At 46.0% G+C, this 27,186-nt stretch overlaps 1 protein-coding gene and 1 pseudogene across 1 annotated transcript; both read left to right on the top strand.

The window, feature by feature from the left end:
* The window catches only part of LOC137142725 (zinc finger protein 208-like), a 34,881-nt pseudogene extending 29,814 nt beyond the window's left edge, over window positions 1–5,067 (top strand).
* Window positions 5,068–8,049: 2,982 nt separating this feature from the next.
* LOC137142724 (butyrophilin subfamily 1 member A1-like) lies at window positions 8,050–27,114 on the top strand. Its single transcript, XM_067532177.1, has 10 exons — window positions 8,050–8,188; window positions 9,331–9,939; window positions 11,535–11,645; window positions 14,557–14,904; window positions 16,003–16,281; window positions 18,443–18,547; window positions 19,996–20,013; window positions 20,281–20,298; window positions 21,808–21,834; window positions 24,850–27,114. Exons 3-10 carry the CDS (start codon window positions 11,540–11,542, stop codon window positions 25,371–25,373), a joined length of 1,425 nt encoding a protein of 474 aa, XP_067388278.1. The 5' UTR covers window positions 8,050–8,188; window positions 9,331–9,939; window positions 11,535–11,539; the 3' UTR covers window positions 25,374–27,114.
* Window positions 27,115–27,186: the final 72 nt, after the last annotated feature.

The raw sequence follows: 27,186 nt of genomic DNA, 5'->3' as shown, positions 1-27,186 counted from the left end.
TCTAATCACCTGGCTGGAACGAGGAAAAGAGCCGTGGGTCCCGGATCTCCAGGCCTCCAAGGAAAGGGAAATCCCGAGAGACAACCGCACAGGTGAGGAATCTGGGAAACTGACACAGAAACCATCTGGCGAGTGAAGGAAAAAGCTGGGATTCCTGAAGCATGCCATGAGTGAGCACTCTCAGTTCTGCCCCATCTCACCCGGGTCAGGGCTGCAGTCAACAGGTGTCGTATCATCAAGGCAAATATCAGTCATGACTTCCTACCCATCCTGTTAGCTGTTAGGAATTTCCTCCCTGACTTTATTTCCCTGGGAGCGTTTGGATGGGACGTGGAGGCAGAATTCAATTTCTGCAACAGTTATTGTGTTGTGTTTTCTGTCTTTGCTATTCCCCTTTCTCTCCTTTCCCCCGGCACAGGCAATGACTCCTGTCTGGATTCTCTCTCTCTCCCAGCAGGTGATAGGACAGAGAGTGAGAAAAAGCAGGAGAATCAACAGCAGGAAGGTCCTGAGAAAGTGGAACCACAGGAGATATTTTTTAGAAGAGCTGAAGGGAATTTTTCCCAGTGCTTGAAAGAGGAAAAAGCCTGCGGAAATCAACACAGGTCAGAGACACTGCCGGAAAACTATCCAAGGAAGAACCTGGATGAATCCAGTCAGTGTGGTAGAGGATTCCAGGATCCCAAGGAAAGCACAGCTCAGCAGACAAGTCACAATGAAGAGAAACCCCATAAATGCTTGGACTGTGGGAAAAGTTTCAGATACAAGTCATACCTCACTAAACACCAGATAATGCACACAGGAGAGAGACCATATAAATGCCTGGAGTGTGGGAAAAGTTTTAGAAACAATTCATCCCTTACTAAACATGGGCGAATCCACACAGGAGAAAGACCCTATAAATGCCTCGAGTGTGGGAAAAGTTTCAGAGTGAAAGAAGCCCTTAATTTACATCAGAGAACCCACACAGGAGAGAAACCCTATAAATGCTTGGATTGTGGAAAAACTTTCAGTCAGAGTTCATACCTTACTAAACATGGGAGAATCCACACAGGAGAGAGACCATATACATGTCTTGAGTGTGGGAAAAGTTTCATTCAACACTCAAACCTTATTAGACATCAGAGACTGAAGACAGGCTTCAAACCTTATAAATGCCATGACTGTGAGAAAAGTTTCAGTTTGAAATCAACCCTTAATGCACATCAGAAAACCCACACAGGAGAGAAAACCCGCACAGGAGAGAAACCCCATAAATGCTTAGATTGTGGGAAATCTTTCAGATGGAGCTCAGATCTTATTAACCATGAAAGAAACCACACAGGAGAGAGACCCTATAAATGCCTTGAGTGTGGGAAAAGTTTCAGTCAGGGCTCACACCTTATTAACCATCAGAGAACGCACACAGGTGAGAAACCCTATAAATGTTTTGACTGTGGGAAAAGTTTCATGCAGTGCTCACAGCTTATTAACCATCAGAGAATCCACACAGGTGAGAAACCTTATAAATGCCTTGAGTGTGGGAAAAGTTTCAGTCAGGGCTCACACCTTATTCACCATCAGAGAACGCACACAGGCGAGAAACCTTATAAATGTCTTGACTGTGGGAAAAATTTCATTGACAGAGCAATACTTATTATTCACCAGAGAAGCCACACAGGAGAGAGACCCTATAAATGCTTGGACTGTGGAAAAAGCTTCACGGTAAAGGCACACCTTATTATACACCAGAGAGTGCACACAGGAGAGAAACCCTATCAATGCCTTGAGTGTGGGAAAAGTTTTAGTAAGAAGTCACGCCTTATAACACATCAGAGACTGCACGCAGGAGACAGACGCTATAAATGCCTTGAGTGTGGAAAAACTTTTATTGAAAGTTCATCCCTTATTAAACATGGTCGAATCCACACAGGAGAAAGACCCTATAAATGCCTCGAGTGCGGGAAAAGTTTTATCGACAGTTCATACCTCACTAAACATGGGAGACTCCACACGGGAGAGAGACCGTATAAATGCTTGGAGTGTGGGAAAAGTTTTGTTCTGCGCTCATACCTTATTAGACATCAGAAAATCCACACAGGCAACAAACCCCATAAATGCCCTGACTGTGGGAAAAGCTTCACTAAGAGCTTGTACCTTACCAAACATCTGAGAATCCACAAAGCTGAGAGACCCTAGGAATAGCCTGGCTGATGGGAAAGATTCTCTTTGAGTTGGCACGTCAGTGATACACATGACAGAGAGACCTTGAATGTGGGGGAAGCTTCAATTGGTGACCCCAGGCAGAGGAGGAGAAGCCTCGATCAGCCCCTCCTCCCTGCTGCAGCCCTGGCTGCTGAGCTGATGGGCCACAGATGGAGGAAGGAAAAGAAAAACTCTTCCAGCGGCTCCCTCTGCATGGCTCAAGTTCCCTTGTCTCCCTTCCCAGACTTGTTCCTCCTGCCATGGAGATGAGGAGAAGGAGACTTGGGCCAGGCCCCACCTTCCTTCTAGACCCCTTTCCCCATCTTCCATCAGCCCATGGGCTGCGCTACCCCAATTTCTTGGAGCTGTTCCATGGAAGCAGAATGTCTCTGAAGCCTGGTAACTCCTCCCCTCCCCAAATCCCCCAGGGCGCTAGGTTCTGGGGATCAAATATTAGGGACCAGAAGGCTGGGTTTGAGGAGGACACGGGATTGAATGGTTGGGGCTGCTGGAACTAGGAAGCAGAGGGAGGTGGGTGCTGGGGCTATCGGGGGTGTGGCGATCATGGGATAAGTGGAGAGGCAGAGCACAGGGGTAGAGAGGTGCTGCCTCTGATCTCTCACCCCCTCTATCCCTTCTCCCTGCCCCCCCTGTATTCAGAGATCACCATTGAGAGGGGCTGATTCCCACAGGGCCTTTTGTGGGAGGCCTAGAGATCCCCACCTCTGCCTCCACCACATCAGCCTTGGAGGTTCTCTCTGTGGTAAGAAATGTGCTCGGGATTAGGCAGTGCGTCTCTGTGACCCTCCAGCAGATTTCCTAGTGTAAACCGACCCTGAGCATCTTCTTTGTGCTGTTCCCCCTCCATCCCCCCCATTAGCAGAGTGATTGCTAGTGCCTGAGTTCCCCCTTGGGGGCCAGATTGTCTCATTGCCAGAGATTCTCACATTACTCCAGGCCATTGATTGTAGATTTTCTCCCTTGTGGACCAGAATTAACTAGATGCTAAAAAATATGGTAGCAGGGATAGTAAAATGGGGTGTTTTAGCTTCTGTGCTATTTGAAGGTAGTGGGGTGAGTCTGAGGATTCCCTCCTTTCCATCACACTCCGCTCCTGACACAGTGACCTTTGTAACAGCAATGGAGTTTAGCCTGTCCCCATTCTACCCTTCCACCTCTCAAAGTGTCATATACCCCAGTGTCTTGGGTGCCATGCTTAGGAATTACAGTTTTGATTTTCTATAACCCTAAATCTGTCTTCTGAGGCCTGCAGAAGAAAGTGTCACAGACGTGACAGCAGGCAGGGAAATCTCGGGAAACCTGAAAGTATTGTTTGACTTTTCAGATTTTAATAGCCCTATTTCCATCGATTGGTAAAATTACTTCTAGTCGTTTTCTAAGCTAGTCCAGATCATTTGTAGATGAGAAGGTTTTTTTGGTTCCCCCCTTCCTCTTTTATTATAATGAGGCTACAACTTTTGTAACTAATACAACCAAAAAATGAGGCAAGAAGTAAAGGAGATGTAGCCACTTGAGAAGAAAACAAGTACATTTATTTTTGTGATTTTGAGTCTTAAAAGATTCTCTGAGATTTTACTTTATTAATGTGAAAGTGTTTTATAGCCTACCTTGTAATGTGGGTTTTTCTTTCTTTGTGAAGGCCGTTTGCTCACATGCTGCAATATTAGTTTAGTTTGACAGGATGTAGCTCAGATTTATTGAAGACAACATGAAAAAAATGATCAGAATATCACTTTATTTTATTTTATCTTATTTTATTTTCCCTTTATCTAACCCTTTGTCACCCTGATGGTGGGTGCAAGATTCACATTCTGAGAGGCAGAGACTCATGGTATGTCTACACTGTATAGTGAAGTTGATTTATTTTAAAGCAACTTTCATCTGCCAAATTTTAGAAGTCGCAGGAGCATGATCACACCACGCTCATTGCATCCCCAGTAGCCGCACTTGGGTTGACAATCAAAGCAGTGCACCGTGGGTAGCTATCCCACAATGCAACTAGATGCAGAGCCTTTTGGGAAGGTTGTCATCCTCCCATGATGCAATCTGCTCCTTCCTCCTCCCTTTTTGTACCAAACAAGCAGCAAGCATTTTTTCACTTTGTTTTTCTCTGCCGCTCGTACATGTTGCTGGAGAGACATGGAGCCCACTCAGCTGTGCACTATCATTGTGAGTGTCACGAATACCTCTCGACTTATCCTGCAAAATTTTCAAGGGCGAGACAGGAGCCGCAGCACGGAAAATTGCGATGTTACTGAGGCCACCCTGCTGCAAGCCATAGAGAGAAACAATTCCCGTTTGCTGCAGGCTGTCACGCAACATCTTCAGGCAATGGAGCGCAGGTTCTGGTTCTAGGAAACATACACAGACTGGTGGGATCGTCATGAAAGTGTGGGATGATGAGCAGTGGCTGCAGAACGTTTGGATGCAAAAGACCACTTTCCATGAACTTTGCGTGGAGCTGTCCCCAGCCCACTTATATTGGAAGTTGAAAACCTACTTTGTGTGAAAAAAAGCAGATTTTTCTTTCCCCAAATTACATCACTTACACTTAGAGTACACAGAACACATAGCCACTGGGAATAAAATATGGGTGTTTCTAGCTTCAGTCATCTGAGTATCTGAGAGCTTGAAGGACTCCCCTCTACACCGCCTCCTGGTTCATCTTCATGACAGACACCGGCGCTACAGTGAGAGCCAAACACGGAGTGCTGTGCCTCAGGAAAGCATTGAAAACCCATTTTTGGAATGAACCGCAGTAAGGTATGTCTCTGTCAGTGCTGTGCCTTCCTTTCCCACCCCCACCCTCGCACCATCGGCCCCCTTCTTTCCCAGCCAACAATCCCCAAGCTGTCAATGAATAAAGACAGATGTTTTTAAAGCAGTGCAGTTCTTTTGGTGACCTGTTTCGGTGGGGGGGGGGCGGGAAGGAAGATAAGTTAACATTGTCATCAGGCTGCTTGGCCATCCAGAGGGAAGTGTGACTGTGCAAACAGCTGGGGTTGTGTGCAGTTCTTAAAGGGGCCATCACCTCTTTTCGCCTCCCCAACGTGGAGTGGAGCACGTACTACACCCTGCTCAACCTCCTCCTAGAGCACTTGGGGGTGGGGGCTGGTACGAAACTGGTTGTTGGTTGAGCGTTTTGGAGGGGCTGCAGAGGGAGTCTGTCGTGCCGCTGCTCTTCCTGGAGCTCTGCCAGACACCTCAGCATTCCAGACCGATCCCTCATAATATGCAATATCTCCTGTTGCGTTGCACGCTCCTGCGCCGATTTTCTATGTTCCATGGCCATGTCTAGTTTATCTGACAAGGACATCCTCCAGGCTCTGAGCTGGGTGTCAGCAGCTGTGGAGGTGTTCATTATTTCGTGGAACATGTCATCCTGAGGTTTTTTTCCCCTGCTTCCTAATCTGGGGAAAGGCACTCGGCGGGAGTACAAGATGGGGTGAAGGCCAAGGTGTCTGCTGTAAGGCAAGCAAAGCACAAAATTGCCATTGTTAGCTGACCCCATGGAGAAAAAGAAATGTTATAGTGTAAAAACTCCCTTTCATATTCACAAGGCAAAGCCAAACCTGCATTCCACTCTACGTATCGCACGGGTCGGAGTGGCATTCCACACATGGTAAGTAAGGGGCCCTTGCATCCATTTTAGTGAGATCTCAGTAGCACTAAATTCCCCAATCCACAGTTAACCAAAGAGAAGGATCCTTCGACTGCCCTTTACCATCCCAAATGCCAGTTTTGGAGGAGGTGGTCAGAATGGATAAAAGGAGGCTGTGGGTGAAGTGTAGCAGCAGAAAACATAGGGCAGCCAGTTCCCAGACCCATAATGCCCATGCCAACAATACCATGATTAGGAATTGTCTGTGTAGGGGCCCAGGGACATTATCCATGCCAGGGGAATAAGACGCAGTGACTATATTGGTCAGGTACTGTAAACTTGCACCATCTTCCCTAGGTGACCATGTGTGGTATTAGTTTCCTGAGGGTAACGCAGGGGGAAAGTGAAGATTTGCTGCAAGCCTCAGTGTACAGACCTGGCCTTTATGCTGTGTTCCGTGATGATGCCTGCTCATTTAATAACAGAGTGGTGGGATAAAGATTCCTACTGTGGTGGAAGAAATGAGGCTGCCCTCCCCAGAAACCTTCTGCAAAGGATTGCAGAGTACCTACATGAAAGTTTCCTCGAGATAGCCATGGATATCCACTACCCCCTATTCTCCTCATCCGCCTCTTCATCCACAGAGTCCTCCTCATTCATCCTGGACTGGGATTCTTTGGAGGTACCAATGCTGCGTGGTGGCACAGTGGTGGGGTCACTGCCGAGAATCACACACAACTCCTCATAAAAGTGACACTTCCTCAGTGATGAGCCAGAACGACTCTTCACCTCCCTAGTTTTCTGATATGCCTGCCTCAGCTCTTTGATTTTAAGGCGGCACTGCTGCCCGTCCCTGTTATGCCCCTTCTCTGCCATACCACGCAATATCTTCTCATAGATATCCTGATTTCTTTTACTGGCTTGGAGCTGAGCCAGAACAGACTCTTCGCCCCACAGGCTGATGAAATCCAAGACCTCAGGGCAACTCCATGCTGGAGCGCGTTTGGGGCATGCAGTCACTATCAGCAGTTCATCTACAAAGCTCTCTCCATGCTGACCAAACAGGAAATGGGAATTCAAAATTTCCCCGGGGCTTGAGGGGAGGAGCTATTTCCTGTTTACGTGGCCATGGTGCAGCAGAATGCGAATGTCCAGAGCAGTCACAATAGAGCATTATGGGATACCTCCCGGAGGCCAATGACATCGATTTACGTTGCGCTCTGCCTACACTGACGCTCATTCGACCCATAGAATTCGACTTCAACGCTACGCCACTTGTGGAGGTGGTTTTATTAAGTTGAATGTTACCTCGATTTAGGTTGGTGGAACTGAGGTGCCCGTGAAGACACAGACTTTAGGGGGTCGACTTACGTCAACCTCCATTGTCAGTGTAGACCAGGCCCAAAACAGGGAATGAAGTTACTGCCTGCTTCCTGCAGTGATGTGAGATACAGTCAGCAGGGGAATGGGGGCGGAGGGGGGGACAGAAGTGGAAAACTGCTGGGTTTGCTCCTCAGAGCCAGACAGCTGAGGCTGAGAACTGTGAACTCCCTGCAGCAGAGCCAGAGAGAATTAGGCCGCTGTGGGGTGGGTTGGCTGTGCTGGGCTGGGCTGGGCTGGACAAGCCAGGAACACAGTGACCCATCACACCCTATTTTGGAAACCCTGGCAGGTGGCTCACCCCATTTGTGGTAACTTTATCCCCTCTGTCCCTCCCTCGGGGGGGGGTCCCATCTCTGCTACTGTCTGGCAGTGCAGCTCCTCCGTCCTGATCCCCACCTCCTGCACCCCAATGCTAATTTTGTCCATCTCCTTCCCCTCTTTTACCCTTCTCTGGAGGCACTTTGGCCCGGGCCCAAATTCAGCCCGTCCCCCCTCTGACTGCAGAGGTCTGGGGGAGCAAGTTCGGGCCCGGCTGGAGCAGATATAACTGGGCGTGTTCAGCTCCCTCCCACCGCTCGGCTGCAACCAGCAACAGCAAAACCCGGGGCCACCCCCGGGCGAGGTCAGTGCCGCCCTGTTCTCCCAGCGCCGGCCGGACGCGGGGCTTCGCTCCAGGGCCACCGAGCGACTCGACACTCGCCGGTCCCTGCCGCAGCGCGTCCGCCCGGGCAGGCGCCTCCCAGCCCCCCCCGCAGCTGCAGCCAGTCCCACGTGACCGCGGCGGCTCAGCTGTTTTCTCTTCCCGGCTCTGCCTGCCTCCGCCCTCGCTTTTCAGACACGTCCTGCCAGTGCTGGGAGCTGCAGCAGCCGGCGCCGCTCCTCACCCAGTCCAATCCCTGCAGCGTCCGGCCTGGGGCAGGGACGGGAGGAGGGGATCGGGGACCCACTGCAGCCCCCAGGCCTGGGAGCGGGGCGTGAAGAGCGCCAGGAGGAGCAGAGGTGAGGCTGGGAGGCTGATCGTGGGGGGTGGAACTGATGGGGAGGGGTTGGTGTGGGGGCTGGGGGAAGGGCAGATGGGGGGTTGAGTGGGGGCAGATCGTGGGGGGTTGACGTGGGGGCTGGGGGAAGGGCAGATGGGGGGGGGGGTTGATGTGGGGGGGGGGGGGAGAACTGAGGTGTCGGTGAGATCTTGGGGCAGAACCGCTGCAGGGGAAAGGGTTGATCTGAGGGTTGGGGCCAGATTAATTGCTGGGCGGGGGCTGGGCAGAGGAGGGGGACAGAGCTTGTGCAATGGGGCAAAAATCACTTTGCTCGGCAAACTGCAGCTAATTGTCACACACACACACACACACACACTGAGGATGACGTGGGGGGGGGGCAGTTCAGATGTTAGACGCTCCCAAACACATCATCGCTTTTTTATTTAAGCTCGATTTGGAGGCTAATGTCATGACGGGGAAGGGCTGGCACATTAGTTTTGAACGAGTTCCAGGTTGTCAGTGCTGCACTTTTTATACAAGTCTCCACAGCTGGGAAGTTGCCAGTGGTTTCCCAGCAGTTCCTAATGTAGCTCTGGCAGTTTCAGGGAGGGACACCCCCAGCTGCTGCTGCTGGGTCAGATAGGGCTATTCCTGGGCTGAGGAAAGTGAAACTAACCCAGTTACTCTGTCCAGAGGGAGCCGGGGCTGCAGGGACCCCATGGGAAGCTACTTGCACCATCACTCTGGAGTATTGCAGAGAACCTGTTGCTCTGGATTGTGGGTGCAATTTCTGCCCACCTGGCATCCCCTCCTGTGTGGGGTGGGATCAAACCCCAGTGCAGACAAGCTGCCCAATAGTGAAATCTCAGGCCAGCCAGCGCCTGCTCCGCTGTAGTTAAAATTGAGATGCCCTGTCTGTATAAAGGATGACATTTCTAAGTGCTCTATAATCTGCATGTGTACTGCGATTGCCTTGGAATCTGATGTGCCTCATGGGGCCCAGACTGATTTCCAGGTGTCCCTCTTTGGATGAAGGTAACAGATCATTCTGTATACTACTCTTCTAGAGATCTGGGCTGTGTTCTGCTGCAATCGCTCTAAGGCCGATTATCCTCCAGAGCTCAAGAATTCCTCATGCTATTTTATAATTTCTCCTTTCAGTTACAGATTAACTCTTGTCTGAGAACAGATACAGGCTGAGCTTTGATCTTTGGACCTTGCAGTAATAAAAGTAAACACCAGATGAGCAATTATCTTTTATGAGCTTGACAAGGGAGGCTTCATTCTGGAAGTGAGGTGGAAAAATAGTTTAAAAACAAAAAAGTAAGTTTTTTGAAGAACAGAAAAAGAGGATCCTCAAAGCTGCTACCGTCATCCAAAGAGGGATACCTGGAAAATAGCCTGGTGGATAATCAGCTGAACGTGAGGTCCTTGGAAAATAGCCTGCTGCAGCCATGGGAACTCACATTTCACTAGGACTGTGTGTGCTTCTTTAAGGGCTGAATTACTGGACTGTTCCTGTTACTTCTCCGCTTGTATTTTCTGAGTTGGTCAAAGCATCGAGAGGGAGATGCTTCTGTTCAGTATAAATCAAACTAAACTTTTTAATTAAATACATGAGGCGAAGCGGATAGAAAAATACTGAATTCTGCAAGCTCATCAATGGAACTGTTTGCTTGCAATGAGAGAAGAGCTGAGGGATTTCAGAGCAGTGGCAAAAACTGATGCGTTCATGAGAACACTGGGAAGCTTCTTTCCAGGATCCATCAGGTAGGTGAGCTTTGGTTACTTATTAATTGTTGTGGTTGTTCTTGTTAGTCTTATTTATTTGTATTGTGGTAGCACCTGGGAACCCCAATTATGGTCAGGACCCCACAGTGCTAGGTGCTGTACAAACAGAGAACGATGATTGCTTATTCCTTGGGTTCAGAGCCGCTGTTCTCCCTCTGGGCTGTCTGGACCCTGATTGTCACAATACCATCTTTTTCCCCCTCTTTTCACTCCCTACTTTTTCCACCCCTCCCCGTCTCCCCCCTCCCCCGCCCCCCCCCCAAAACAAAAAAGAAAACCCTTCAGAAGAAGTAGTTTTGCATTGGGACAGGTGCTCAAGCAGAATTCAAGTTTTCAGGAGAATAAGTAAAGCTGTGCATTTATTTATATTTTTATTATTGTGGATTACAGGGTTTTGTGGGAGGTGAGGAGTGGAAATTTCAGTTCTAGGACTGGCTGGGATTTTTTTTTCCCATGTTGATTTGTACTGGTAATTATCTGCCTAGCATTGGGAGAGCTGTTTTTTAAAATATATTTTATGTCTTGACATTGAATTGCAAATAAACTTAAATAAATACACCCCAGGGATTGTCACTGATGAACGTCTCTTGCTGTGAAGGCAAATCAGTTAGAAATGGACATTCAGGGTATGTCTACACTGGAAAAAAATGGTACCAAGTCTATGGGGCTAACAGTAGTAGTGTAGACACTCCTGACTGGGCTGGACCCCAGGCTCTGAAACCCAGGAAGGAGAGGAGGGCTCAAAACCCAGGCTCCAGCCTGAGTAGGAACAATCTACACTGCTGTTTATAGCCCCACAGCACAAACCCGAGAACCTGAAATAGTTGATCCAGGCTCTGAGACTCACTGCCGCAGGTGGGATTTAACTCTTAAAGAAAACTGTTGAAATTCTGTCTGGTTTTTAAACACTCATCAACAGTTGTGGTTGTAGACCAGCTGTATACAGACTAACCCGGCTACCCCTCTGGAACTCTTAAAGAAAACTGTTTGATAGCGTTCTGTCTGGTTTTTAAACACTCGTCAACAGTTGTGGTTGTAGAATCTACACTTCCTATTGTTTGGTCATTCTGGTACCCGCCTGATTACTCTAGCCACTGGGCTAAAAGTGCTGACATGGGGCTCCCTCAACCTCTGCTACTGAAGCTGTTCCACTTTGGATATTTAAATAGTCATTGGGCCATAGAAAAAGAGAGTGAGACTGACTCTGTAGTCCAATGCTTAGGGCACCCACCTGGGAGGTGTGAAACCAAGTCCTGTCATCCCCCTACCCCTCCAGTGACTCGAAACCGAAAACTGGGATATATGCCCCCAAGTACCTTTGTGGATCTGGGCAATAGAGTTTACCTACGGCCTGATTGTGCTGTGTGTAGTACAGATCAGGTTCCTTGCTAAGCAACTGTGGGAATATGCAGTTGATGACAGTGGTGTAAAAATGTCAGGCCATTTGACTCAGGATCTCCACATCCGAGTGTCCCTTGAGCTGTTGATGTGCTGTACAAAATGTGTTTAGTTGTAACATAATCCTTATTATGTCCCTCATTTATTTTTTTTCCTCTCATTTTGTCTTCACCAAGTTACAATGAAAATGGAATTATCTTCTTGCTTCCACGGCTCCACAGCAAGCGTCTCTCTGTCTGGTTTCGTCATTTGCTTCATTATTTTGCCTATTCGCAACTTGGAGCCAGGTAGACAATATCACTCATTCAGTGTATTTTTCTTTTCTGTTGTGAATTATATTATTCATTTGCCATTGTTTAGCTCGTAAGATGCACATGTGTGTCTTATTAAGTATCAGAAGAACAACATCACTTTAGTCTATTTAATTCTATCACTTGATGAAAGCCTGGAAGAATTCATGTGCGACAATACTGTAAGGTGGAGAAAAAGTAACTAGAAACCAACTATGATTCCTTCTCTCTATAACCTGGCATTTCAGAACCCCAAACTCAAATCTGGGGAAAAAAGGAATTGCTCAGGTGAGATCTGTCTGCATATTCCTGAAAAAGTCAGTATGACAAGAAAAAAACAAAGCATACAATTAAAAAAAAACCCCAAGGAACAAATAGTTACGGTGCTGCTGTATGCCTGTACAACATCATCACACAACTTTAAGTCTGCCCCCTATCCCTTCACACCCGGGATGCCAGTATGTGAAATCGTATGGTAGCTCTTGAATGATACTTGGGGAAGAATTTGGTATTGAGTTATTTTGGACACACAAAATAGCAATGCCGTGTGATTCTAGCCTCCAGGGGACCCATGCTGAGATAGCTTAAACAGGGTGAACCACAAAGAATGGGGCAGGCAAAGCCCTAAATACTGGTGGTTTTTCTTCTACAAGATACACCAAGCCAGCAACAAATAGTTTTTGATCACCTCACTGGTCATTCCTTAAAACTAGCCAGCCCTTTGGATAACACCCAGACAGCCAAGTCAAATATGGTGGGGATTACTGAAAATTTTCATCCATCATAGGTTTAAAAAAAAAAAAAAAGTTCTACCAATCCCAAAGAATGAGACACATTACCAAACATGTCAGTGAACAGTTCAGATCTTACCCCAATACACGCTCAAAACCAGAGCTTTTTAATTAAGCTAATATTTATTTTTTTAAAAAGAAAACGTAATGGCTAAAAGGTCAATATACATACACAGATTAAAATAAAGCTCTTAGGTCAGTTTCAAAGATGATACTGAGAATGATAGAGATGATAACTGAGTTGCAAAGTTCTTAAATTGCAAAGTCTCTGAAATTACCCAAACAGCTTAGAAGTCATCAGTCCTTGTTTAGAGCTTCTTTGTTAGACGTCCAGTCCAGAGAAATAAAGACTAAATAGTCCACGTGCAGATTTTGGTTTTATTCCGGGAGAATTAGCAGGGTGATTCCAGGCTGGTGATAGGATCCCAATCTTGCGATCCAAGTTTTCCCTGACAAGCTTGGACAGATTTGAGATAACAAGGATCAGTCCCCTAGAGACTTTTAGAGATTCCTGCAGGCTGACCAATATCTTCTTGACAGCAGGTACAATTAATAGGTGATTAGTTGTGGCTCTGAAGTATCATCTCCTATGTCCTGTGCACACTGGTAACTAGTTACAGTGGCACAAGGTAATTGGCCATTTAAAGCATTCACAAGTATTCGCTACTTAAACTTCAAAGAGAAACACAAACAATGGCGTTGTTACATTCAAGTTCCATCTAAATGTTCATATGTTTCTTTTGAATTCTTAATCAGTAGAACAGACAGGAAAGCAGCTTACCTACATTGCTAACCTCTGACAAGATATATGTAAACAACGTCAAATAACTACCAACAATACACTTGCATATCTAAACTCTAGTCTACTTGTAACGAATGACCCTCACTACCATTGTATCTTCCTATAATATGTCTCTAAATGTCAGATTTGGGCTGGGCAACTTGCAAAGTCGCTTAGTTTTTCCTGGCCCAGTGTCACAGCTTGTCACAGAAGAGTAAGGTACCTTGATTTGAAAGTTCCTCTTGTTTACTCTCTAATAAGAGAAAATGTGATGATTTGTTAGAGGAGGATTAGATCCTGTGATGGGCCTGTAGGCATCCACAGAGGATAGAGAAAAGGATATTCATTCAGATTGGATGATTCATCTTGGGCATTAACTTCTGTACAACTGCAATGGCAAATCTTCCATTTCCCACCCCTTGTATGACTTCAAAATACATAAACTTCTGCTAGAAAAAAGGACCAGCTTTTCTTTAACCTATTCCACATGTTTTCCCTGCAAGTGCTGCAGTTGCAAAGAGAGAATCAAAATAATTCAGGCACAGAACAATTGGAATTATAGTGGTGAGAATACCCAGGTCCCCGGAGTAGGAATGACAAAATTCCATTACAGGCAAATATTTGCTAGGACAGTCTCAGAGCTTCTCTTTGCCCATTTGGAAATGAGGATAATACTACTTATCTAGGTGATAATTCATGCTCCTCTGGAGTATAGATACCACAAGGCAGAGTGGGAAGGAGGGACAATAAGTAGATGGAGATCTGCCTCCTCCTACATCATCTGCTGCTCTCTGATGAGTGCATCTACCAGCTAAGTTGAGAAATATACAGTGTGCTCACCACCGGTTCCCGAAGGTTGGCTGACTTTGCTCAGTGCCATCAAATGACTGCAAATCACACTTGGCTCACATCGCAGAGTCAGACACAAACTCTAATAGCATTTTCATAGTTTGGTTTCAAAGCGTAAAACTCAGTGGTATAAGTTTGGAGTGGATCGTCCCTCCTATTTGTTTCTCTGTCTGTGCAGCAAAGGCATTATATGAAAATGGTTGAGATTTTAAGAACAGGTCATTCAGGGGGAGAGGAACTAAGGAAACACCTTGAGAAAATGAGCACCAGACCCTGAAAAACCATTGCCAGTTCCAAGCTGACATGACTATGTATGTAGATGTCAGAAAGGATGGAAAATTCAGCTTGACACACAAACCAAGGTGCTTCATAATAGTATGAGGTCAGCCCTGATCAAATGTCACCGTTTTTATTTTTTATCGATCACAATAAGCTCAAATTCTCAATTTTCTAAAGTGTTTTTCTTGTGTCACGGTACATTTCACAGCCCAGTTCACAGTCATCGGACAAGGTCATCCTGTCACTGCCATTGTGGGTGAGGACATCGTGTTACCCTGTCATCTCTCCCCACCGATGAGTGCTGAGAACATGGAAGTGAGATGGTTCCGGTCACATTTCTCTTCCCTTGTGCATCTATACCGTGACGGAAAGGATCAGACTGAAGATCAGATGCCAGAATATTTGGGAAGGACAGAGTTTCTGAAAGATGGCATCAGAAACGGGAGTGTCGCCTTGAGGTTACGTAATATCAGACCTTCAGATGAGGGACAATACACGTGCCGTTTTGAATCACCTTCCTTTTATGCCGCTGCCCTATTGGAACTGAAGGTAGCAGGTCAGTGGTTTGTGCTCCGTGTTTCCTTTAGCGATAGCATTTGATTGTTCTTTTTTTCTCATTTGTAGTTCAGTACCTAATAAGCTGGAAGCTTTTGGCATGTGTCTTTCTAAATGTAAGGTATTTTTTTCTACTCTTTTTTTTGGTTTGTCTGAGAATGGTAGAGATGCATCCTCCTGGTAATCCATGATATAGTTGCTGTAACCTGAGAACCCAGGGAGAACAAAGGAGCCAGGAGGATCTTCAAACCACAAGACCCAGTTCCTCCAAAAACTTCTCCTGACCAATCAGCATTGTTTCAGCCTTTCACTTATTCAGCCACACCAAGTTTTCTCTCAGTGTCCCAACTGCTGTCAGACACTGAGACAGCAGAAAGACAGCCAAATAATCGTTCAGTGAAAAGGCGATGTGCAGGCGAATGTAAAAAGCAAAGTAGTGGAGCACCTATTAATCAAAGTATCTCCTATCACAGTCAAGTCCACTGCTTTTACATACACACTGAGGGCCTGATCCAAAGCCCACAGAAATCCATGAGCCAGACAGGTGAATTTTTATGACTTAACTCATGTGCTTCATGCCATGTGTGACATAGGGTCTTCACCACTGCCTACCATCTTTGAGGGTTTCTTGCTTCAGTCTTAGCTTCTTCCCACGTCACTTCGGTGGCTTTCAGTTCTGCTTCCGTTGTGCATTTCCATGCACTTGTTGTGCTGAAGATTTAAATATTTAGTCCTTGTGCTGAATATTGATATAAATTAGAACATAACATTAAAGGACAAAGTCGGTGAGGTAATCTCTCTTATTGGACCAATTTCTGCTGGGGACAGGGACCAACTTTCGAGTTTACAAAGAGCTCATCTTCAGGGCTGGAAAATTAACTCAGAATGTTCCATCTTGTATTTAGTTGTGACACGCTGCGTTAGTTTCCCAGACCTGAAGAGAACTTCTCTGTAGCTCGAAAGTTTCTCCTCTCACCAACAGAAGTTGATCAAATAAAAGCTCACCCACCTCATCTCTCTCTAATATGCTGGGAGTGACGTGGCTAAAACCACACTGCACAATATAAAACTAAAACAGCTTTATCCCACTCTCCTCCAGCTATAGGTGATACTCCTCTCATCTCTGTTGAGGGTTATCAGGATGGAGGGATCCGAGTCACATGCCAATCGTCTGGGTGGTACCCAGAGCCTGAGGTTTTCTGGAGAAATCTCGCTGGACAACATTTACCTTCGCTGTCTGAAACAAAATCGCAAGGGGACAATGGCCTGTTTGAAATGCGAACGTCTATAATAATAACAGAAACCTCAAACCAGAACATCTGTTACATTAGGAGCACGCTCCTCCGACAAGAAAAGGAATCAGCAATTTCTATAGCAGGTCAGTTACCGCCCAAGCCGCAATGTGACCATCAACACGCACACACCCACAACTGTTTAAAAGTTAGAATATGTCTATGGCAATGAAAGGTACCTTAAAAACCCCCACTAAACATTAAGATGTATGCAATGAATAGAGACTGAATGGTACATAAATATTCAAATAGCCTCACAGCACGATCAGTCCCTTACACGAATATGCAAATGTAAAATATCACATTCCCTTTTGGGTCATGGTCCCCAGTTTGAGAAATACTGTGTACTTTTATATAATTTTACCCTATACTGTACCTTTTACTATAGTATAGTACAGGGTAAAAATACACAAAAGACCAGATTTCACAGGGAGACCCGATTTCATGGTCCATGATGCATCTTTCTTGGCCGTGAATATGGTAGGGCCCTAATCATGATACCGCGTGGTTCTTTGAATCCAGATTTGTCACAGGACTCCCACATGAGGGGTGGGAGGAGAAAGGGTACACTTTACTGGGGATCAGAGGCCCTGGGGGGCCCGGACCAGGCTGCAACCCGCATGGGTATGTATGTGGGAGGGGGCCGGTGTTACAAATTTGTACGGGGCCTGAAAAAATTATGCTTGGGCCCTGACCGGAGAGACTCCAATGCAGACGCTTGGCAACTTTGTGTTTATTCATATATTCTCTCCCAGCCAGGATCCTGCAGGCGCTCAGCATATGCTCCCTTTTCAAGACATTTTCTGATGCTTGAGGGAGCAATTCTGTTTAGTCAATTATGTTTCAAATGTGATTAGGCCTTAATGACTGCTCTTGGACATGTATAACAGGGCTGTCTCTTTTGAGAAAACCATCCAGACAAGCCACTAATTTGTTAATCTTCTATCACTTAAGGATTTGCGCTCTCTCCACCACTGTCCCTGCATTGCTTTCTGGGTAAATCTTTGGACTCTTTCTTTGGTGACTTGCTTTCTCCTTTCTCTTATGCTTTCTTGGACGGGGATACACATTCAGCCATCACCCGTTATCGCGACCAGATGGGCTTTTACTCTAGCTTTCTCCTCACATGTTTTGATGTTGTATCCTTCATTGTCCATTGCTTCCTCCACACACAAAGACTTCTCCTGCATCACAGTACAGTGTGTACTGTATGTACAGTATGGAAGGAAAGTACATTCTGGCCGTATCTTTATTGACATTCATTACTCTCTGCATCATCGGGAGCTTTCTTGTTTGAATGCCAGCCTTTTCTTCTCCGCTTGATTCCAGTTGATCAGTCCAGCGCTGTACCGTGCTGCTGGCATCCCGCTCACATCGATGGCTCAGATCAAATTCTTCATTCATTCATTTTAGAGTTGTGTTTATTTTTGTTTAACGTTGTTTCCTTACCGTCGTCTTTGACTTCCTTATGTTGAACCTCTGACAGTTCCCTCATTCTGAGGTATTTGTAGGGATAACCTTTGTTGACTTGTCTGTCATCTGCATGTACCGGTTTCCCCCACCTTTGCAGATGCCAGGGCACTCACATTTAGCTAATCCAAACCGTAGCTTTCGGTCTTCGCTAAACATCAATCTCTGTATCTCCCTTTGTGACTGTCCATGTACTGTCGGATAATCCGTCTATAGCAGACAGTTAACCAGTGGTGGTTGTTTTCTAATATGAACACTGCAATTTGTCTCATGAGACATCCACGTCGGCAACCACAAATGATACAGAATCCCCTTGAAAGAGCCCCCTTTTGATTTGGGACCTCATCAGTGAGAGTCCCTTCCTGGCAGGGTCGCGTGTTCCACTTAACCATTCATTGCTGCAGAAGCAAAATGATCCTGAGATGAACCTTGTACGTTTTTAGTGCCTCAGTGATCCACAAATGTGGGACTCCGTCATATGCTTTTGGTAGACTAGTCTAGCCCATAGGGCTGGCTATCCTTCATTGTATTCAGCTGTAACACAAGGAACTGACAGGCTTGTATCCTGTAAGTCATTAACTTAAGCAAGTTAGTGGAAGTATAATAGGCCTGTGACTTCTGGCATAGCTAAATGGCCAGACAGTTACCCTTAGATTTTGGAATAGTTTGCTCGGTAGCAGAAGTTGAAATCTAATGGCAAGCATTATTTGTCATTAAAAACCATTTGATCTTTGTCCTTGTTCCCAAAGTAACGTAAGTTCAATTTTTTTTTTCCAGAACCTATTTTCCCAAAGAACTCTCCTTGGATAGCAGTTCTCTGCACGATCCTGGTTATTCTGGTTTTTTTAATTGTCTTCATAATTTATTACTTTAAAAGAAAAGGTAATACATTAAATAAGAAAATCAACTATACAGAGACTTTCTCTTAATAAATAAAGATGTTTGGATGTTTATGGAGTGACAGCGTTGACTCTGTAGTTTAGGTTGTTACTTAATTTTCAAATTATTTCTAGTCAGATTTTGCTCCCCTCTCGAAAATTGCAAAACAGTGATCGCAGCATAAAAAAATTAGAGGTCTAGAGCTGAGGGTGATTTTTTTTTCCTGCAGAATTTGAAGTGATTGAACAAAGGGTTCCCAATTCACAGCACCCTAAATATGGGAATGTTCCTCAGAGCTCCATTCGTTTTTGTTTCTTTATCATTTCTTAAGAACAAAACAAAGAAAAACTTATAATTTAGTTTGTTGGACTTCCCAGCTGAGATCTAGGGTGCAGAACCAAAATATAATTGTCTAAAGTGAAATATGCAGCACGGATCAGTCCAAAATAATCACAAGCCATCACTGATTTGAATGCCTCTGTTTTTGTGTGATTAATCTAGAGGGTAACTGTTACTGGTGTCCTTACCTCCTCTTCCATTCACACACCCAATCCTCTGGCCTGTATTTAGTGGTTGTTTCCGCCTAGCCTAGCTGACACAGCTGGGGATGTGGGTTAGAACAAGGGCTCTGCTTTCATTCAGGCTGGTATTACACTGAGGACTCAGGCCAAATCCTCCAGTCCTCCAATCCCTTCCCATAATTCCCCCTGTGTGCCCAGAAGGACAGACAGGTTCTCCCAAAAATCACTGGCAAATAATTGTAGAGTGGCTCAGCTTAGTATAGCCCAAAGAAACGTGGGATATGTCCCAGTGTTGCACACAGGTGAGCGTGACAGTAGTGAGGACACAGTAACTTTGAGTGTGTGTTTGCAGTGTGGCCACAGACCTGGGCTAGGCTAACCTAGGTGCTCAGACCTAGGTGCCAATCACTCACTTAACTGCAGTGAAGACACACTCTGAGACTCCTGGAGCCTGGTTTGAAGATCTGAGGAATCCCAATTCCAGCTGAAATCAAAGGTTACTGTATTGGCTGAGCTCTTCTGAAAAATCAGCCAGAGGATGTGTGTCATGTTGGATGTATTATAAACTCAGAAACCCAAACAAGACACCCAAGCAATGAACAATTTCACTAGGCACAAGTTTTGTGGCTCCTGGAGCCAAGAGATCTGGGCCCCCATCCTGGGTCTATCCCATCTTTTACACATGCTTGTTTGTGTTCGGAGCAGAGTCACTTTGTCTTCCACGTAGTTGATGTACAGACACGTCATTTGGCCACTCTGCCAGTGTTTGCCAGTGCAGTCCCTGTGGGAGGTGCAAGTAGTCTGAAGAGCCATGGGTAAATTTTGACCATAAAGGACATAGTCTTTTCACTGTGGATCCATGGGGAAAAGAAATGGAATAATATTAATAATAATAATAATAATGTGTCTTTATTTCTGCTTATTTTTTAGAGAAAGCTGAAGGACACAGTAAGTGTTATTCCCTCTCCTTTCACGAGTAAAATCATTTGCATACAGATGAATCCTCAGAATGGTTTTTACTGTAATTTTTAAAACGTGTTGTGCAGTGGGTTAATATTAAATATGTGGAATTTCACATCAAAAGGGAGGTGCAATTAGTCTGAAGAGCCATGGATAAATTTTGACCATAAAGGACATAATCCTTTCACTGTGGATCCATGGGGAAAGAAATGTAGTAATAATAATAATGTGTCTTTATTTCTGCTTATTTTTTAGAGAAGGCTGAAGGACACAGTAAGTGTTATTCCCTCTCCTTTCACGAGTAAAATAATTTGTGTACAGCTGTACCCCCAGAATGGTTTTTACTGTAACTTTTAAACCGTCTTCTGGGGTGGGTTAATCTTAAATATGTGGAATTTCACATCAAAATTTCAAAAAAAGTAATAGATGACTAAAACCAGCGAGGTTGAATAGAAATGGCTTTTCAGCCCTAATTTTGATACTGGCAATCTAATATAATAAAGGCATGAGATTGAGCATATAAAATAAAAGGGAAAACTAAGGCCCAGATTCAGGAAAGCACTTATACAAGTATTTAAGTCTCTCTCTATTTCAGGCAGCACTTATGCTGACGCTTAGCTTTAGGCAAGTGCTTTTGTCCTCTTGAAGGCAATGGGACTTATGCAAAATTTTCACAAGTGCTTATGCTTAAACCTCTACTTTCTAGTAAGGACATGAGGCGCTGCAGATGGAAAGTTCTATTTCTAAGAATCAAAGATACAATAAATGCATTAAGCAAGTTATCAAAATATTAATATTAGTAACTTTATTTCCTGTTGTTATTTCAAATCTTTGAAATAACGATAATGGGTTCAGACCTATTCCGACTGAGTTGGATACAGGGCTCAGTAAACTCAGTGGCGTCTTTCCCTTTTCTCTCGTGAGATTTCAAATCAGGTCCATAGAATACAATTGAGGATTTGCCATGAACAGTGAGAGAAGCATTAGACCTTTATTAAAAAGGTTTTTCTTTGTTTTGTTTGTTTTTGTTTTAAAGATAATTTTAGCGTATCTCCAGGTTAAGTGATAATATAGAAATAAATACTAGTTATTGGAAATTTCTGTGAACTCCTTATTAATTGTGTAGCCTTTGAAAGAGAACTGCTCATGCACTGTCTATGTATTTCTGAAATTATTTCATGGTATTTTTACTAGAACTTATAACTAGAGATGTTTAGAAGATGTGCTGGACATTTTGCCCTTTGAAAATTTAGTTTCCAAAAAAAAAAAGGAGAACCAACAAGTTCTAATGTTTTTGATACAAAAATGTTGAAAGAGGAAATTTCAACGTTTTTGTTCAAAACAAAATGAAAATTGACATTCAAATCGACATTTCAGCATAAAATATTGTTTTGTTTCTTAAATGGAAAATAAATGAAAAAAATGATATTTTAAGTTGAAATGAAACAAATTGTCTCATTTCCAAATGTTTATTTAAATATTTTATTATTATTATTATTATTATTATTATTATTATTTTGACGTTCCCCGCTCCCCCCCAGACAAAGAGATTTTTTTTTTCCCTCATGGGAATTATTATTTTTCCTCCCAAAATTACCATTTCAATTAAATATTTTTTTGTGGGAAAAGTTTTCACACACTTTTTTTTTTTTTTTTTATCAGATTTACTTATAACTATTTGCCCCTTTCCACTCCCCATATTTCATTCTGTATAATACTGATGCCTCCTAATACAGTGTTAATTCAGGTGAGTTCTCATTTCTTGTTGTTGTTTGGTTGCAGGGTGGAGAGAATGCCTTGCGGAAGCAGGTAATAGGATTTGAACATTTATCTCCCCTAATGGTTCCTAACATTCTGTTCGTTTTTTGACTGAGTGGATGTTTTCAGAATAGGGTTGATGATTTGGTGGGACGTATTCCTGGAGGTTTCATCATGTGACATAATCTTTAATTAAAGATTAATCTTTAATTCCTGGAGACTCCAAGAAAATCCTGGAGAGTTGGCAACCCTGGAACTATCCACGATGACTCCAAGGTCTCTTTCTTGAGAGACAACACTGAATTTAGACCCCATAATTTTGTACATACTCTTGGGATTACGTTTTTCAATGTACTTCACTTAGCATTTATCAACATTGAATTTCATTAGCCATTTTGTAGCAGGCAGTTTCCTTGCTCAGGAATCCATGGCCTGCCACATGAGCTGTGTACCCAAGGGGGGCCCAGATCCACCAACCCAGACTAAGGCACCGAAGTCCCTGTTTTAGGCACCACTGTGATCCACAAAGCCGCTGCCTGGCTACCCCCTAACCCTGGAGGTGTCTGAACTCACTCGGTGCCTATATTTTTGCAGTGGAAGTTCCCTAAGGGCCTAAGCTTTTGCCTCTGGCCAGGCACACTGCTGCCTCCCTCTAGGCACCCAGGAGCCTATCTCCCATGTGAACCCCTGTGTGAGCCAAGAACCAGGGAAGACGGCCTATCTTGTCTGTGGACCCAATCTGGTAGGTGGTCTTAGAGCCACCTAGCTCTGTATAGAAGAGCTGAAGGAAAAGGCCCCTTGTTGTCTTCAGTTCTGTGCTAAGGGCACCCACCCAGGATGTGGAAACCCCCCTGTCCAAGTCCCTCTCCACCTGTGAGGTGAAAGGATTTAAAAAGGGTGAGGCAGGGACATGCTCTCAAGCCCTCTCGCTCCCCCTCCCCCCCCCAGGGCAGATGGAGGGTCTGGGGCTCCCCACAGCAGCCAGGGCTTCCTGTGCAGCTCTCATCATGGCCCAGCTCCAGCTTCTGGCCTGGCCAGGGGGTGAATCAGCTTCTGGAGGAAGAGAAGGGGGTGTGGCCACAAAGGGGCGGAGCCTTGTGGGGAAGAGCAGAGGTGGGGCCACAGAGAGGGGTGTGGCCTTGTGGCCCTCCCACTTCTACCAAGGTTCTGTTGGCTAGAGCATTTACCAGAGAGATGGGAGATTCCGATTTTAATGCCCCCTCCTGAGCAGGCAGAGAGGGGACTTGAGTAGGGGTCTCCTACAGCCCAGGTGAGATCCCCAGCCACTGGTTTAAAGGTTAGAAGGGAATGTACGTCTTCTCCCCATCTCCCCTCCCCCCACCACTGCTATTTTGTGTAGAGCTAGTCCGCCTCTGAGCACATCTACTAGTTCAGGCCCTGCAGGCAAGATTAGTCATTCAGCTGCCTGCATTCCCCAGGTTCATGGATCACCAGCAGAGATACATACCTCCCTGCTGTCCAGACTTAGGCACTATCTCCTTGAGAGGGATGAGATTTCACACACGCCCTTCCCCAGCAGCTAGTTTAGTTTAGGCAGCTCCCTGTCTAGCATGCCGGCTTTTGTGAATCCCCTTCTTAAGGTGCATTTACACTGCATGGTATTCTAGTGGTAGTGTACAGGGTACATATGCTACACCCCTACCTAGCATGGGTATAAATAGCCGTGTAGACAGTGAGGCACAGCATAGGCAAATAGAATAAAAACACCCGTGAACCCTGTGGGTATGTGTCCTCTATGGCTGTTTACATGCCCATGCAGTGCCTCCCCCCTGCCGGAGCCTTTCCCCTTAGTAGGGAGCTGCCGGAGCCTTTCCTCACCACAGGGAAAGACTCCAGCAGTGGGGAAAGGCTCTGGTAGGGGGGAAGGCAGTGGGAAAAGTCTTCAACAGCTCTCCACTGCCAGAGTCTTTCCCCATTGCCTCCACCCTGCCAGAGCCTTTCACTGAAGTGTGTAGCTACACACTGCAGGGTTGATACAGCCTGTTTTTCGCTGCAGCTTGTAGCTACACCCTACCACCGGTGGTGTGCGGGCAGACTTAGCTTTAGGTGTCTTCTCCCCATTCATATACAAAGCCTAAGCACTTCACTTAGGATTTGGGGTTCCCATTGTTTCCACAGTGATTTTCTAGCCGCCTAAAAATTAGGCATTGTAGACGCTGAATGTCACTTCGTGGATTGCTTCCTCTGCTTCCTCTCTTCACCCTTCCTCTCAGGGTCACTCTCACAGATGTCTGTGGCTTTCTTCCTGTTATACTCTCTCTCTCACTGCAAACCCCCTAGTCCCTGAATCTGCAACAGTGGAAACCCTTCAGACCCCACAGCTTAGCTTTGTCCTGCATTTGTTGTTTCCAGACGTTTTTACTATGTAAAGGGGCATGATTGCTCCTTCCACTGATGATGACAGAGTGAGCTCAGCACACCCATTGGCTTTAAGGACCTCTTTGTTTTTGGGTTTTTTTTTTTTTTTTAAATTCAAGACCGTACACACACACACATACGTTTCAGCATAACCGTTCTGTTCTTTCCCCAGCCCTCACCTGAGTGGATCCAGCAGTTCTTACAGTGATCCCTGGTTTTAGCTTCAGGATGAGAAAGCAGAGGCTTGAACACTGGCAGATCTCTCCTGGTTGTAAAATTGGGGGAGGAGGGACGGGAGAAGGGAGTTGTTTGCAATTTTAAAAATGCTTTCATTTTGAAGTGGTTAATGTTTTTCTTTTTCATGATTTTATGAGGAATATTTTTCATGGTTATTTTTATTTTAAAATAGTCAATTTATTTTTTTTAAATTTATTTATCGAAAACTTGTTTTTTTTGGTGACTGAAAAGTTTTTATAAATATTTTGATAACGTTTGAGGATCAGTTTAAAATATTGATTAACACTGTGTTCATCACCCAGCTGCCTTTCCTCCCCCTGATACGTAATCAGGAGGAAGGAAGTAAATTGACAGAATCTGCCCCATGTGGAGCCTGAATCACTAACATGATCAAACCCTCCCCCAGGGCTGAGCTCTGCCCCTAACGCTCTGATTCTTTCTCTCTCCTAGTCCATGTAACTCTGGATCCAGATGCAGCAAATCCCCACCTCATCATCTCTGCAGATCGGAAAAGTGCGAGACTGGAAGAGACAGACCAGGGGCTGCCCGCCAATCATGAGGGATTTCGTTATTCTCCCTGTGTGCTGGGCTGTGAGGAATTCACCTCTGGGAGACATTACTGGGGGGTGGAAGTTGGAAACAAAGGAGGCTGGGCTGTGGGAGTTGCCAGCGAGTCTGTGAAGATGAAGGAAGGAGCAGTGATCCTTAAGCCTGATGAGGGAATCTGGGCTATCGAGCGACAGTGGTGGGGTGAGTTCTGGGCTCTCACTAGCCCTATGGAAGAACTGTCCCTAAGTAGGAAACCGGAGAAGATTCGGGTTTCTCTGGACTATGATGCAGGGCTGGTGGAATTTTTTGATGCTGATAACGTGGACCCGTTCTTCTCTTTCTCCTCGGTCTCTTTCATGGGAGAGAAAATTCATCCCTTCTTCCGGGTTGGGGGCGCAGGAACCCAGCTGAGACTGTGTCCCTGAGCAAAGATGGGGTTGTAAACAGCAGCAACCAGCTGACAGAAAATGAAGAAACTATCTTCTGGTTTAAAAAAAAAAACCAGGCGCCTGTTGTGACAATCAGGGTCCAAACACTCCATGGGGCGAACAGAAGGTTTCACCCCCAACATAAGCAGTTAAACCAAGTGATTGCATCCTGCGGCATAGCTCTATAAAAATACATTGAGCGAGGTCTGTTACGAAAGCTTGCCATGATCGGACTGCGATGGTCATTGCGGGTGGAGAGGCCCTGCAGCTGCTGGAGGTGGGGGTGCATTGCACTGCTCCCTTGGAGTGTACAAAGGCTTTCCCAGGTGGACTTGCTGTGTGGGAAGGGAGCTGACGGCATGACGCCGGGGCGCTCTAAGGGGTGAGGTCAGGAAAGAGTGAGATCCCTCTGCGGGGGGAGGTTGGCACACTGAGGAGGTCCTCCCAGGGACCATTCCAGGGCAGCAAAGGACCTGTTGATCCGTGACAGGCTCCATCTCTCTGCTCTTCTTCCTGGGTCACAAGCTCCTGCCTCCTTCACGGGGATCCTGAACTGAGCAGCTGCTGCTCCCCCAACAGGGCCTGTGCTGGGGGGCACCTTAATTACAGCCCCCTCTGGGCCTAGCTTAGGTGGGGACATTCACTGGGCCAAGAAGAGAGAATGAGACCAACTCTACAGTCTGAGGGTTGGGGCAGCGGCCTGGGAGGGTCCAGTCCCCTTCCCGAAGGGCTCTGTTGTGTCTTATCCAAAGTGTAACATGTTCAGGAGGCGACAGTGAGGGAGCCCCACGTTGGAACCTCCCCTTACCCAGTGGTTAGGGCTCTGTCCTGGGCGCTCCTGTTCAAATCCTCTCTCTTCATCAGGCAGAGGGGGGAATTGAACCAGCGCTGCCCACATCTGGGGGAGTGCGCTAACCCCTGGGCTAAATGCCCACTCCCCTCTGGCTGTTTGTGCAGACACTGGCCTCTGCCTAACCCCTTCTCACAAGAAAAGCGCGGTGAGGGCTAAGCTACAACACTGCAGCACAGCGGTTCCCAGCTGTGCATGCCCAGCCAGAGCTAGGTGCTGGATGCGTCTCAGCGCACTCAGAGCCCTGAGCCCGCTTGCTTCCACCTGCCGCGGGCACAAGGGAGTCTTGCCTGTGCCAGCTGGGTGTTAGCGCCGTACCACAACCAGCCTCTCAGCCACTGTCACACTCCCCCCTTGTCTATACCAGCCCTGCCTCTGCCCTGCAAGCTAACAGTGGTTACACTGCAGCCCCCGAGCCCTTCGAAGTCTGTCCCCGTGGCATCCAGCCCCCATCACTGGATACCCACAGAAATCCTGGATCCGCAGTTTCCCAAGGAGCAGTGTGCCTCTCTGACCCTCAGAGCACCCCAGTGCCAGAGGGCAAAGGGGGTGCCTGGTATCTGGCAGTGGGCGTCAGCTGGACCAACACTGGTGCTGTAATCTGTAGCTAAAAGGTGTCCTGGTGCATCTCACCGGAAAGCTCAGAACTCTCTGATCAGTGATGTTCTTGCAGGAGGTAGAGGCGATACAGGAAGAATTATAAACATGTGCTGGAATATGGTCTTAACAATGTGGTTGTCAGGCAAGGCTTCCCTCACCCGTCTGCCTACAAAGGAATGTGGTTCTTCCACCTGCTGGGATGGTAAACAAAGTGAGGACAATGAAATCACATTTACATGAGGGATAAACAAAGCCGTCAGGCCGAGCACTGTGGAAGATGGCCAGTGTCTCCATGCGATGGAAGCTGCAGCTGCAAAAAAAAAACTTCCTGCTTCCTGTCGTATGGTCATTGAACTTTGG

This window comes from Emydura macquarii, unplaced genomic scaffold, assembly GCF_026122565.2.
Source record: "Emydura macquarii macquarii isolate MOO-44397 ecotype Brisbane River unplaced genomic scaffold, CSIRO-AGI_Emac_v2 contig_3245, whole genome shotgun sequence".
Classification (NCBI taxonomy): Eukaryota; Metazoa; Chordata; order Testudines; family Chelidae; genus Emydura; species Emydura macquarii.
Note: the sequence above shows the minus strand (reverse complement) of the source record. Positions and strands in the feature narration are given on the sequence as shown.

Excerpts from the sequence above, each read along its gene's own strand:
- LOC137142724 (XM_067532177.1), top strand. The coding sequence starts at position 11,540 with ATGAAAATGGAATTATCTTCTTGCTTCCACGGCTCCACAGCAAGCGTC. Across the intron at positions 14,905-16,002 it reads ATTGGAACTGAAGGTAGCAG|CTATAGGTGATACTCCTCTC; the intron begins GTCAGTGGTTTG and ends ACTCTCCTCCAG. Across the intron at positions 21,835-24,849 it reads AGAATGCCTTGCGGAAGCAG|TCCATGTAACTCTGGATCCA; the intron begins GTAATAGGATTT and ends TCTCTCTCCTAG.